At 37.0% G+C, this 14,891-nt stretch overlaps 1 protein-coding gene across 1 annotated transcript; it reads right to left on the bottom strand.

Moving 5' to 3' along the window:
* Positions 1-3,227: 3,227 nt before the first annotated feature.
* On the bottom strand, positions 3,228-13,963 carry LOC107683835 (SUMO-activating enzyme subunit 1). The gene is made up of 9 exons (XM_016479887.1): positions 13,670-13,963; positions 13,287-13,398; positions 12,763-12,936; positions 9,430-9,575; positions 9,247-9,346; positions 9,030-9,135; positions 7,607-7,751; positions 4,448-4,517; positions 3,228-3,581 (listed from the first exon to the last, which is right to left on the bottom strand). Exons 1-9 carry the CDS (start codon positions 13,768-13,770, stop codon positions 3,489-3,491), a joined length of 1,047 nt encoding a protein of 348 aa, XP_016335373.1. The 5' UTR covers positions 13,771-13,963; the 3' UTR covers positions 3,228-3,488.
* Positions 13,964-14,891: the final 928 nt, after the last annotated feature.

The raw sequence follows: 14,891 nt of genomic DNA, 5'->3' as shown, positions 1-14,891 counted from the left end.
TTTTTCTTTTTTAATAAATCTGCAAAAATGTCAACGATTCTGTGTTTTTCTGTCAATATGGGGTGCTGTGTGTACATTAATGAGGAAAAAAAATTAACTTAAATGATTTTAGCAAATGGCTGCAATATAACAAAGAGTGAAAAATTTAAGGGGGTCTGAATACTTTCCGTACCCACTGTAAATGTTTCAATTTCCCTTCCACGTTAAAATAAAACGAAACATTTACTAAAAGTAAAATCAAAACATAATTTAGAAGTGTATGACTCTTCATCATCGGTAACAATTATTTTAATGGCTTCGCAATGTAGCCATCATATCAAAACATGTTCATTATTAATATGCAAAAATATGATGATATATATGATAATACTATATTCCATCAAGGGATCTTCAGCCTGAAGGCGGCTGCATTACACAAACAGAACAAGCCTTCTCTTATGCATATTTCATCTGATATAGTGTAGGGACTGTTTGACTGTACTCATGTTGAGAACACCATGAGTCTTATCAGAACAAGATGTGATAGATTGTGATGCCCAGAACATTTCCCATGCAGGACCATTCAGATTTCACCAGTGTTCCTAAAAGAGCTGTTGATCATGTGAGGGCTGTTCTTTCTCCCGTCACATGTTTATGCATTTCTAGCTGGGAGCAACACATCTGTTCTGGAGTAAGAACATCGCGCCTTGGGGCTTCCTTCACGATAAGAGGAAGGTTGCTTAATTAAAAGGAGTAGATTAACGCAGCGTCCGTAATTACTCCTCTGGATCTTAATCAGTCAGGGCCTCTTTACAGCTCAGGCTGTTGTTTCATTTCTCACTATATTGGCATTGGTAGCGATGTGAAGTTCTTAAGTAATTGGACTTTATTACTATACTTCGTTATCTTGGTGAATTTGTTCTTGAGTAACATTGAAAATGAATACTTCTACTTTTAATGACATTGAAAAGAAAATAATGTTTAGTTTTGTTTAAAACAACCAATGAATGTGTTCGAATATAAATTTTAAGTGTTCATAATTCTAGTCATTTGTCTTGTGAAGACATTTTGTGAGTCATCACACTGCGTTTGATCTAGCAATGCAATTTAATTATACTTACTGCTAAAGACAGACCAAATGGATTCAAGCATCAACAATAATCAGTCTATAAACAACAATACACCACATATAAATATAAAATCAGCTGCTGACAATTTCAGGAAACCACAAGGATATTGGTTTCCGTTTAACATATGCTTGAGCCTTACATTATGACTTTTTTTAGTCATTTTGAAGTCACAAGGAGACAGAAGTAGTGACAGATCACTTCAGAGATGGTCTTGGACCTTTTCTTCCATATTGTGAAGTACATCCAAGTGAAACGGATTATCTAAAAGAAAACAAAAGTAGAGCAGGACTTGTACTTCAGGGTCTATTTATCGTTGTTGATTGGATGGCAGCAGATCTGAAATCGAGTGTGAAGAAAGGGACAGGGTTTAAACAGACTAAATGTGACCCTGGACCACAAAACCAGTCTTAAGTCGCTGGGGTATATTTGTAGCAATAGCCAAAAATACATTGTATGGGTCAAAATTATCAATTTTTCTTTTATGCCAAAAATCATTAGGATATTAAGTAAAGATCATGTTCCATGAAGATATTTTGTAAATTTCCTACTGTAAATATATTAAAACGTATTTTTTGATTAGTAATATGCATTGCTAAGAACTTCATTTGGACAACTTTAAAGGCGATTTTCTCAATATTTAGATTTTTTTGCACCCTCAGATTCCAGATTTGCAAATAGTTGTATCTCGGCCAAATATTGTCCTATTCTAACAAATACATACATCATACACCATACATCAACGGAAAGCTTATTTATTCAGCTCTCAGATGATGTATAAATCTCAAAAACTGACCCTTATGACTGGTTTTGTGGTCCAGGGTCACAAATGTTTGGAGAAGTACAGCATGTGTCATCAGAGAGAAAGAAGTGTGTCATTTCACCGAAACATCGGTTTAAAAATAAAAAATGTACAAAAAAGAAAAAGAAAAAACTTAAAAGGTAAAAAAGAGGAAAAAAATTAAATATGCCTAGATTAATTATTCACAACATTTGTTTAGAAAATAGAATGAATTTCCATTTCATGCCAACTTTAATAAAATGTCTTATTTTTGGCTACTGAATTTCAATCAAGATTAACATAATACCCAGACTTCACTTTGAAAGAGACATCCTGTCTATTGTGGGAGTTTTGCCTTTCAGTGAACTTTACCATAGCTGTTTTGTTATAATTAGCACAGTACAGTTAAAAATCTTTTCCATGCTAATGCTTAAATCTGCAATGATAAGAATCTTTAAAACGTTTGGCCTATTAGTGGTACTTAGTAACCCATATTTCCACTGTCAATGAATTAAAATAATGAAAAGCGGTTACATGACTTGCTGCCACTCCCACTTGAGCACCTGCTCAACCAGTCTGACCAGTCTTCTCATCTGACTCAGACTGACTCACTGATGCTGTGTTGTCATTTAAGGCACACGTTTATTATCCATTTAAGGCCCGAAGACCTGATTTTGCATGTCTGCAGCAGAGTCGCAACATATTCAAACATCATAGAACTGAAAGGCAAACAATTGTGACACATTTGGTATGATTTGTTCTATTATTGTACATGAGGCTTTGGGTTCAGCATGTGTTTGGACTATCAGTCGTATCGAATGTTACATTACGTTCTTTAGCATTCCTCTTTGGCTCTAACTGGACAGGCAGGATAAATTCCTTCTACGAAAACATCAAAACACGAGTTCCATGAGTTGCCTCGGGGGTCATAAACCCTGCAGTACCAGTCCAGTAAATGACATACCTGGGCTGAGCTAAAAAAAAAAAAAGCACTTCCCGTTACGAACGTCACCAAAAAAAACCCCCTAGACCTGACAAGATACGTCAAGATGCGCCTCAGGCTTTCACTACAAAATCAGAATGACAACAAGCATCAGAAAATCCACCCGGCCTCATTTCAGCGCAGGGATGGGATGATTTGTGAGGTTTAATTTTCAGAAATAAATGGCTTGAGGGAGCATCGGACATTTTTGCATTCATTTTAAATTCCCTTTAAAGCCATTTAAAGCTCATTTTTTGCAATTTAGCATCACAAGAGACCTTTGGCAACAGATTAGAGGACATTACTGAAATTGATGATGCTCAACAAAATCCAAAAACAAATTTATTTTCTATTGGGCTTTTTATTATTTTAATACAAAACGTAGAAATCACATAACCTTGGTGAAAAACGTGTGTACATGAATATTTAAAGTGTGTGTGGACAAAATGTTCTCGTTGCTCTTGGCATCGGTTGATGTGTGGCATACTGCTATGCAAAGGTACCATCCAAAAGACAGATTTTGATGCCTGCGGCCACTGGCAAAAGATGAACTCCATGGAGTTTCGAGAGCACACATGCATCGCCACACATCTCTCAATCCGTGTTCTCCAGGGGCCACTTATTTGGATCCGAAGTAGTCGACCACCCCGCTGCCCTTCAGGCCGTCGAAGAAGAAAAAGTTCCTGTGCGGAGCATCTCTCTGAGACAGCGCCTGCCGAACACATGCAAACAAATCTTCAGACATGTCTGACGCCACAGACCTTGAATTATGTAATTAACGACTTTGATCGAACGCGTTCTCTGTTGTGGCGACGGAGACTGATGGGCGAGGGGCAACGAGGAACAGAGAGCCATATGCGAATTGCAGCCTGTTTCATCATGCAGGGAGATGGCGAGACAGCCTGGCTTCACTCCACCGCCATGTGGGTTCAAGGCCTGCCCAGCCACCGCCTCTGAGACCACGGCGTTCACTCCATCACCCCACACAGCCCTGATCCCCACCCTCACGAAGACCGGGCTATGACATCATCCTCTAAAGAGAGATATTGACGTTTACCATTTACTGTATTCTGTTGTGTTGTAACTGTGTTTTTATGGCCTACACTACAGCAGATCCTCTTTCTGTCCATAATCCAGGTGTAATTATCCACTCAAGACTGACTGATCACATCACTACGCTTTAAGTTATTTAATCTTGTTTGGTTTATGGAATCATATGAGAAGATTTCAGGCGCTCTCCGCTGGATTTCATCAGTGACCGGAATATTACCTCGTCATTTCTGGCATTTACACACCTTCAACAGATAAAACTTTTGGACTTAGCCCAGATTCTGATGGAGAGGGCAGCTGCCATACGCTTCTCACTGTGCCTCATCAGAAAAGTCACGTTTGCGGCTAGTGAAAATGGAGGGTTTCATGGTTGTGTGGAGAACCAGATTGAAAGGTTGTATGGAAGGGCAAAAGCAAAGCTAGAAAACACATTTCACTTTTCATGTATAAGTAAGATGAAAAAGAAAAGGAAAACAAAACTACAATGAAGACTTCAGACATGTAAATGGATTAAATCAAACATCCCACCTTGACTAACTCTTGTCCAAGAACTCCTCCGACTACAGCGCACACTGGAGCCATCTCAGAGAAACAGTAACTGTGAGGACCAAACACAAGCCAGGAGTTGGAGTTAAGTTGGAGAGAAAAGCCCAAAGTACACGAGTTTTTACACTTATGGAGCACTCAGGTCATGTTGGAAAGATTGTATTTATTGTTGAATGGACATGAATGCCACCACAAATTCGGAAAACTTTCTTCAAGCCCAGAGTTTCCAAGTTGGGGCTGTGTCTGTGAGAAAATATGGCAGACAAAATAGATGTAAGCAGCTGTATTGATTGATTGCAAATTTGTTAAAATGAATTAAATTATTTTCATTTCCAATAAAACTACCTAAATCGCATATACAAAATAGTATTGTAGAATTATAGATTTAACTAAAATATATATAACGGTTCAATTTACAGCACCTTTGTAAAATAAAATAAAATAAAACAAAACAAAAAAAGCAAAAACAAACCTGGGCCTGTATTCACAAAACATTTTATCTTACCACTAAGAGTTCTCCTAAATAGCAGTAAAAGTTTTTAGCTAAGAGTTTTCTCTTAAAACCTATTCACTAAGCTGCTGAGACAAACTTTTACTAAGGAATAGAGAGAAGTCTTAAGCTAAGAGTAAGGGCGGGGTTGATCTGTTGCTATGGATGATGTCAGCATGCTTACTAACTATGCACACAGTGATTAGCTGATAGGGGAGGGGTCTCTGTCAGAGATTTATTCACAGAAATATTGTAGAGCGCGATGTCATATTCAAATAAAGGATTAAAAATACAAATTTTAATTGCCACATTCAAATAAAGATTTTAAAATGCAGGCTAAGTGTCACTAATTAAACAAGTATATGTTCAGCTAATTGTCAGCCTCTTACATGTATGCGTTTCATAATTAGTGAATATGCATATAAACAGCCTTTTAATTAACAGAGTAGAATAATCATGACTGACAGTAAGACCAAACTGAAAAAAGAAAACCAAACTGGACGCAAGAACATCTGTTACTTCTTGCCGAGCTGGTTAATGAAAACAAGGATATAATCAAAGGAAATCTGGAGTTGGGATAACCTCCAAAACCAAAGGTGACACTTTTTTAAAAGGTCATTATCATCGAATGTTTCTAAAATGTTTACATTCAGAGGCAGATTGCCTGCAACAGCCATTTTAGGATAGTTTGTGGCTTGGTCTTAGTGACTTAGGAGTCCTCTTCACTACTCCTAATGTTTCACAGATTTAGGAGCTAGTTTCAGAGCTAAAACGCTTTGTGAAATACTCTTAGAACAAAAATTTAGGAGTCCTAAATTTAGGACTGACACGCCCATTATTTTTAAGATTTTCTCCTAAATCGATGAGTTATGAGCTACTTTTAGCCTTCATTTGTGAATACGGGCCCTGATGTGCATTCTTTATCATTTTATAGAAGTAGAGTAAAAAAAATCTTGCTGATTTTTTGTTGTTGTAAAAAAGGTACATTGCCATCTTGCTCTGATCAAAATGAACTGAACAGACCTGATGTCAAAATCACAACTTCCCAACAAATACAAACTTCCCAGAAAGCACAATTAGTGTTTCAAAGTATACTTCAATTGATAGTGTGTTTGATAGAGAAATGTGCACTAGAAAGTTACAATTTTGTCCAGTATCGCATTATTTTCTCCTGAAGTTATAACCAATTAAAATGTCTTTGTCCTTATTTAAATTACAGTTGCGTATTTCTTTTAACCCCTCTCAGAAGTGCTTGCCAATGTGGGTGTTTTCGCTAGTTTGTTTGTTGTTCCATCTAATACATTTCTTTTTCGAATGTGAAACAACAGGCCAGGCTAGAGTTGCCACCTTGTGTAAAAACTCATTTGTGCAAAAAAATAAAAATCTGTGCGCATCTGCAACCTGAGCATACTAAGCTGATGACAAAATGTACGTTGCACACTGAACATATACCCTAGTGTATGTGTAGAAACCCAAGAAACCCAAGTACACATGGGCTAAAGTAAGGGAATACTGGTATTAACGACGGGTTGACTAGTCGTTCAAAACCAGAGGCGGACAGTAACTAAGTACATTTACTTCAAATAAGTCTTGCTGTTTTGCTTTTTTGTTAAAGCAGTGTTGCTGTTGTAAAGTTATACATCTACAGTTGTGTTGCTGGGTTTTAAAGCAGGTTCGATTTTTTTTTCTTCCTTATCACTCTGTATTTACAGGATTTCACTGTCCACTCTGTTCAAATGTGATTGAATGGCTACACATAGATGTGTGCACACACTGTCAGAACTGTGTGAGATCACTACCATCCTGTTTTTTTGGGGGTGGGTAGGGGTGTTCAATAATTTGTTTTGTTTTTTTTCCCCATAGGTTTTTAACATTCTAAAAGCTCTTTATTCCAAATATACTACAAGCTAGTCAGTGTATTCAGCAGGTGTAATGTATTCTAAGTTGCTTCAGAAGTATTGTAAGTACTACTATGTACAACAATAAAACAGTGCATTGACATAAAAAAGGAAATTTACTTTTGGTACTTAAGTACTTTAAAAGCAAGTACTTCTGTATTTTACTTAAGTAAAAATCTGTCTTTACAACTTTTACTTGTAATGGAGTAATGTTTGACCAGCAGTATCTGTACTTTCACTCAAGTAATGGAGCGGAGTACTTTGTCCGCCTCTGAAAACTACCCAATTAGTTAGTTAGCTAGAGTTAATCTAGACTTTCGTATTTTAGCTGTGGTGTTTCAATTAGCATGCTGTGCTTCAGTTGTTAGGTACAATGTGCATGATAAAACTCTCAGAAATTCACTACAGCCACACACATTTAGGCGGGTGTGTTTGGATGGTACGTTGAGTCTCATTTGTTTTTTTCTTGTTTTGATCTGTACACTAGAATCTGTAGCTATTTTGACATATAAGAAAACGTAAGTAGTTAAAAATAATCCATCTTTAAAAAACGCCTGCATTCAGTTCCGTTCTGTTGCACTGTCTACTTGAGAGACACCCAGTCAGGGTCTGGTGAACCTGAAACCTGACTTATTATCATGTTCAACTAGTCGTTCATGCAACCCACCCACTGCTTTTCACATCCTTGGTTGGTAAGAAAGAAACATGTTGGAGAGAATGAAGTGAACACTGAGTTTTTGCATCTGTAAGTACCTGACAAAGGTGTTGGGGAGCAGCTCCGAGCTCAGGCCCATGGTCTCAAGAACATCATCACGGATTTGCAAGAACAGCTGAGAGTCTTCAGCAAAGCTGTCTGGCTGAGGATCACGACCTTTATCAGTACGAAATTTCAGGAGCACTGTTGGAGGAAGTAAGAGAGATTGAGTGGAGAACGAGTGGGTTTTCCACATTTAAACGGGACGTAAGTGGAGGAGAGATGTGTTTAAAGATTTGTGTAGCATGTGAAAAGGCATCAAGCCCCTTTAGGCTATTTTCCAAAGTATCACTACCCCTTTTTGACTGCCCACCAACTACAACACAATGAACCCCAGCCTACTGCTTTTCCACCTGGCAGCGTAGCACATACACTTACATCAAAGAAACACACACCCACTCATTCATGTTATCTCACTCTATCTGGCACAATTTCAACTTTCATAGCTGAATTTCTTGATAGAATTTTCTCCAGATTGTGAAAACAACATCTGAGGGTTTGGAAAAAAAAAATCATAGATGTAATAGTCGCACCACTGGGGTGATAAAACCTCAAATAAATCAGTGAGTTAAGACAGAGGAAACGACTCTTCCTCAAAAGCTGTTTGAACTGATGCGTGGTATTTTTGAGCACAGAAATGTATTTAAAGTCTTGCTTCAGTGCACAAAAAGGAAGTGTTATTTTTTCCATAAATGTAATACTAGATATTGAGGGAGGGGCGGAGGTGCAGTCAGAGCCTATTATAATGATAGAGGGGTGCGGAGGTGGCATGTTTTGTTTTTGAGAGCCACTGCACATGACTGGCCATGGACAGCCTGTGATGGAAAATGAGCCAGTCTCAGTGAGGACACCAGGTGAGCACTAGTATAAAAAGAGAAATGTTGACTATAATTACACAGATCAACAGGCCCTCCCCCGATAATGGTGTACGACAGACTGCAGGAGGAAACTGCAATGTCTTCAGCTGCCTAAACAAACTGTAATAAAACTAACCACTTAAGCCCCTATTTACACCTGGTATAGTATATATAATATTGTTTCTATTTTTGTTGATTATTTGTGTTAACTGAATGGATTTTTGTGCTTGACATAACCTGTCAGTAAGGTTTAAATACTAAAATGTTTTAATACTTTTATTGAGTAATGACACATTAAAATTATAATAAATGAGAGTAATAAATATATATTTTAACATACATTAAAACAGAAAAAATTTGTGTTACATTACAATAATATTTTACAAATTAACTGTATTTCTGATCCTATAAATGCAGCCTTGGTGAGCAAGAGAAACATCTTGAATATAGTACTATGTACCTGAAGATCATTCAGTACTGTACAATTTAGGAAGGAAATAGCAAAACTGAACTTTCTCATGAGTTATTGGATTAATTAAATTTAAAAAATATTCTGAGGGTGTACCTTGCAGAAGGAAGTAGTCGGCAGGAGTGCGCTTCAGACTGCTTTTGGCCTTCTCGTTAGTCCAGTCAACCTCCAGGGCTTCTTTGAGAGAGCAGAAACTGATGGTCTATATAAAGAGAGATGGAAGTCATATTAACTTAACTTTAAAGGGTCATATAGATTTGACTAAAAATTGAAAAATATATTTAACAGACACCAAATCCGGCAACCTACCCACCTTTTTCACCATTGTAGTCTCATTGGGGTCAACCTTTCCCTTCTTTGCCTCAGGACCATCATTGGCCTCATTCGACCCTTTCACCACTTTGGGCTTTTCTCTGGCAAGTTTGAATGGGACCGTCAGTTTTTTCCATATGAAAATCAAACACAACCACCTTTTCATCCACATTTCCTGACTTACTCTACATAGTGATGCTCCTGGCCAAGGTCGGAGAACATGTATCCATGATAACCATACACATCTCCACAGAAGACCTTAATGTTCCTGGAGGCACAGAGCTGGTCCACTCGCACCATGAGGTCTTTGGAGCACCTGGTCAGACAAACCTGAACAAAACAATATGCATTAATATGTGCTTGTTTTCAAACCAGTGAACGTGATCTTATGAGTACAACCAGAAACTTGGAAGAACAAAGGTTTGGCAATGACAGACAACTGACCAGAACATTGGCACTCTTATCCAAGGTCCCAAACCTCTCACACCCCCAATTTTGGGTCTGAGATAAGAATGGGGTGGCGTATTAATACCCATTTGACATACTGATGGCATGTGCCATGATGCGTTAACTGGGTGGATCTTCAAGAACAGATAGTTCATCACTTTATCTGCTGACTTGAGTTTGTTTACCATTGATTTTGGTTGTTTACTGTCCTCGTCAGAACACCATCTGTAACCTCATAACTTAAAGTACACCTGAACTAAACTGATATAAGCAGGCCTTTTTTTAAAGGATGTTCAAAGGTTATGCAATCCGCGGCCAGAATATCAACAACACTTCTCAGAAATACTGTTGCAATGAAGTAGTCCCCTGAGGAGTAACACCTTCACTACTGTTCAAGTTCATCTGGGACCAGGGTGCATGGACAAACATTATGAAACATGTGGCGAGACATTGTCTTTTGACATGTTCTTCCTGTCAGCATTAAGTGCCTCCAGGCAGCCAGACGACTCAAAAGAACACATCTTTATCAAGCAGTGACCCCTAGAGGATGCAAAGAAGAAACAAATCATGCCACAAAGGAATATTAATCAGAGCAACCAGCAGCTACCATATGCCTCTGCTAAATAGCTGCTACTTGGCATTACATGACGTCTGTGCTGGCAAATCTTTAATTCAATTTAAGCTCTTGGCTTTAGTCCTCCGCTATCTTCAGTCCTTCAAAATGTACACCCCAGTCAGGCTACTGTGAACAGCCCTCCACCCGCTCCCTACATGAAGGCTTTCTGCTTGACCTTGTCCTGAAGCTCAATGTTTGTTTTTTTTGGTAGAATGGACTGCCAAAACAGCTGACTCCACATAAATATTCAAGTTAAGCCTTGGAACACAAAAAGAGAATTTTTGAAGGAAAGCCACTATTTTCTAAATAATGAGAGTTAACATGTAAAATTACAAAAAGCACTATAAAAGTATCATAAAAGTGGTCAATATGACTATATTCCAGGTCTTCTGAATAAATATAATAGCTTCGTGTGAGGACTGAAATGTAAGTTTTATGGCACGTTTGATTTATTTTTAAAGGCTTGAGAGCTCTTGTGACCATTAAGTGTGATTATGGAAAAGAATGATCTGTACATTATTCAACTTTTCTTTCTTTAAAATAAAATCATACAGGTTTGGAAAGACATAAGAGCGACTAAATTATGCTATATTCTTCTTCTTTTTTTCATCAGGATTTAAACAATCATCTCGCACTGATGTATCAAAGCCCATTTCCGCAACATAAGAAAAGAATATCATGCTTGGTAAATTATAATAATGAGATTAAAGTCAAAATTATGACATAAAAAGTCTAAATTACGACATTAGTCATCATTTTTTGAATCTGTTGAAATTGTCATACAAAGTCATCAAAAGTAAAAAGAGATAAAAGTAAAAAAAAAAAATTGTGAAGTCACATTTAGAACAAAAAGTTACAATTGATTAAAAATGATTTGCTGTAATTACAACAAAGTATTTTCGCTTTCGCAACGAAACACACAGCGTCTTCACGACATGTCAGCGGCGGCAACAACAATAAAGTTACGCCTTTTTTCTCTGCGTGAACATTTGGGCGGCGTTATGCAAATCTTCCCACACAGTGACGTAGACATGTGGGGGCGTGTTAGAACAAGCCGTTTTATGAGGGCGTGGACCAGTCTTAACTTTTATAAAGAATATCTCTTTGGATTTGAGACTTTAGTCTTTGCAACTTTAGGGATCTTATCTATTCACAAACAGCTTGTAACACTCCAAAGAGAAAGGAAAACTTGAAATTGCATCACATGACCCCATAGTATGTCAAATTCAACTTTTTATCTCATTATTATGACTTATTATTTTTATGACCTATTATTAGTATCTCATAATTTCAACTTATGTCATAATTATCAATTAAGTCATAATATGATTTACCAAAAATTATTTTTTTTCCTTTTGTGGCAGAAATGGGCTTCCAAAAATATAAATTGCTTATTTTTGGATTCACAAAAAATATATATATTTTACCTCAACACCTGCACAAGCAATTCCCAGTACTTGTTGCACAAAACATCCTAGTACTTGTTGTCTCAAATGATCCTTTCATGCATGTACAGTTCATCCAGACAATTAATTATTTCAGTGTATTGTTGGCTTCCTCCTGACTAAACTTGCATCGTTTATTAAGAAATCGCCTGAAAATAACACCACACATACACAAGAGAAGACTAAGACATTCACTCACAATGTTTCCTGTGCACTTCTCAAAGAAATATCAAGAGAAACAGATAAAAGAGAATAGATGATGTTAAACCCCCCTCCTCCTGAACTCTCACTAGCACTCCCAGAGGGAGGGTTCAGACAGCTCCCAGAGAGAGAAAAGATGAAAGACTGCCTGTCTCCGCTTTGAACAGGGTATGTATACTGACTTCATCTTCCACAGCCAACAACAGAGTCCTGATTTAAAGAAAATATGGCCTGGAATATATCATATGCTTGGAAAAGAGCACACGTTTGAAACAGACCAAACTAAGTCTCAGATAAAAGTCTGTGTCTAGATCTGACGCTGGCTGTTCATAGATGGGTTCACACTGAGGTTGAGGGAAAACAAAGCAAAAAATAAGTTATAAACACATTAAATGAAAATGATCAATTGTGTATAGAGACATCTAGTGGACATGAAAGACAAAAAGGTAAATGATCTATCACTGATACACAGATGAACAAACTGACGATCAAACTGACAGTTCCTGTCCATCAGACTTTCCACAGAAATATTAAATTTCTTATGGGATTTCTGTACAATAATATTTGCATTGGTTTTGTAATATGCGCTATAAAGTGGCACAACAAATTTGGACCATGGTGTTTTGGAAATAAAGATTCTCATCTACTGTATTCACAATACTCACGTGTCTCTAAAATATTCTTGTGTCCTTTTTTGGTTGATGAACAATCAGACGGTAGCTCACAACAAAAGATTGCCTGTTGGTCTTGTGTATGATTATGTCAAATCTACAGATTACCCCATAAAACTGCTCGTTCCAGGACTCACCGCATCAAACTGGAAAAAAAAGTCATCCGGCTTGCTCTCCACTGCATCGGTGTCTACCTTCACTTCCACCATTGGGTTGAGTAACTGAGCTCTCTCCAGAGAGGCCTGGGCCTGGTTCTGACCATCTGCATCCACAGGGATCAGGAACTGAGCACGTCTAGACTCCTCTGTCACCTGAAACCAAATAACACTTAGTTATGTACCTGTTAAGGTGCTGTTATCAGTGGTAAATTTAAAGGAATAATTCACCCGAAAATCTATACAATCTTATGTCATTCCAAACCTGTAATGTCTTCAGTGGAACACGTGTTAAAGGTCTAGGGTCTGACAGCCTCAGTCACCATTCAATTTCATTGCTTTTCCATCCAATTAAAATGCATGCTGACTCGACTGTCATTCTACCATACACCTCCTTTGACGTTCCACAGAAGAAAAAAAGTCAGGTTTGGAAGAACATGAAGGACATTAACAAATGATAAAACACTGAGGTGAACTACTTCTTTAAGTCAGTCTATATATGATACCTGCTCATGGTCCAGGAGAGTCAGTCCTTTGACCCCAGCCAAAATAAGGTTCTTTGCTACTTCTGCACCAAGACCCCGGAGACCAACAAGAAGTACCCGTGATCCCCTAAGTCTGAAAATTTTAAATACATATGCATGTCGTTAATTATGTTACATTATATTTCTTATTATTTATGCACACCTAGTCTAAAATGTATTCGTGGAGTGACTCTTATACACCATTTTTATTTCAGACAAAAAGCATGCATGTGAAAGATACTCAAATAACGCATTTGAAATCATACTTAAAAGGTTTATGTATTATTCTTAAACAATTAGCCAAAAATTCCTTAAATTAATAGGAGTACAGTTGTTCTTTGTGTACGAAACTGTTATCAACAAACCTCTTTTGAGCATCGAGACCCCAAAGGCGAATCTGTCGATCATATTGTGCAGCCTCCTCCTCGCTGATAATATTGTCTTCTTTTTCGATGGTATCAATCATTTCTAAATATTTCCGTTTTTAATAATATCCTGTAACGAATTAACTGAGAGGTTAGTTTGTCTATTCTACGCTGTTTTTTTTTCTACTGCCCATTCAATGGGAAAGAAATGCCGCTTTGTGATTCTCGTTCAGGCGCGCAATGATGACGTATGAGTGCGCCAGATTCAGAGCGCATTCCAATCTGGAGACCCTGGCTTTCTACCTCCAGCTACTCTAAACCTTTCAAATCCATCAACTCGTAGTCTATATATTTTTGAATTCTTATAATGTATATTTGTATAATTGAATGATTGTTTACTGTGTATCTCTCACCCTTGTTTCTAATAACTAACTACATTATTTATAACTAACTAAAAAATAGAAAAGAGTATGGTTGCTAACGTTATAAGTCAATTATGACTTAGTTTATGTACCATAATTGGAAATGCTGCCGTTCTGTTATAATCTAATTACATATAAACTGAACATAAGAATTAAAATTTCAAATAATAAAGTGTATTTATTTTTAAACATTGTCAACGAACCTCAAAGTCAGTATAATAAGATCATAATATCTTGATTTTCGTTTAAAACAATTTAGCAGTGTAATCTGCACAATAGCATATCCATAGTCTTAACCATACAGGGAGGTAAATTATGACACCAATATGTTTATTGAAATGTACACCACAGTTTACGTAATTAAATTATTGTTTACTTGGTGCATGGTCACAAAATACAATATTAAATAGTCTATACAAAACTATTTCAGGAAGAGTTGAATGTCACAGCGTAAATAACTAAATAATTCCTAAAGCAGAATTGCAGTGTTGCTGCTGTTTATGTCCATTTAAAACAGTGGTTCTCAAACAGGGGGCATGAGCAAACTTCCAAAGGGGTCCCAGAATGACTTAAAAAATTTTATATTATTATTTTTATAATTTACATTAAGAATATTATTAATAAATCTAACTTAAATGCTAAATAAAAAATGCAATCAGGAAACTGACATTTTTATATATTTTTTCCCATTGAAGATCATACAGAGCTCGAAACTTCTGGAATCCCAATATGAATTGTGGATAATTCATAAAATGTATTATACATGGGCCTTCGATTAAAAAAAAATAGCGTATTTGTTC

The sequence above is a fragment of the Sinocyclocheilus anshuiensis genome, unplaced genomic scaffold (genome assembly GCF_001515605.1).
Source record: "Sinocyclocheilus anshuiensis isolate Anshui unplaced genomic scaffold, SAMN03320099.WGS_v1.1 scaffold2925, whole genome shotgun sequence".
Lineage (NCBI taxonomy): Eukaryota > Metazoa > Chordata > Actinopteri > Cypriniformes > Cyprinidae > Sinocyclocheilus > Sinocyclocheilus anshuiensis.
Note: the sequence above shows the minus strand (reverse complement) of the source record. Positions and strands in the feature narration are given on the sequence as shown.

Excerpts from the sequence above, each read along its gene's own strand:
- LOC107683835 (XM_016479887.1), bottom strand. The coding sequence starts at position 13,770 with ATGATTGATACCATCGAAAAAGAAGACAATATTATCAGCGAGGAGGAG. Across the intron at positions 9,576-12,762 it reads TTTTTTTCCAGTTTGATGCG|GTTTGTCTGACCAGGTGCTC; the intron begins GTGAGTCCTGGA and ends TGTTTTGTTCAG. Across the intron at positions 4,518-7,606 it reads CTCCCCAACACCTTTGTCAG|TTACTGTTTCTCTGAGATGG; the intron begins GTACTTACAGAT and ends TGGTCCTCACAG.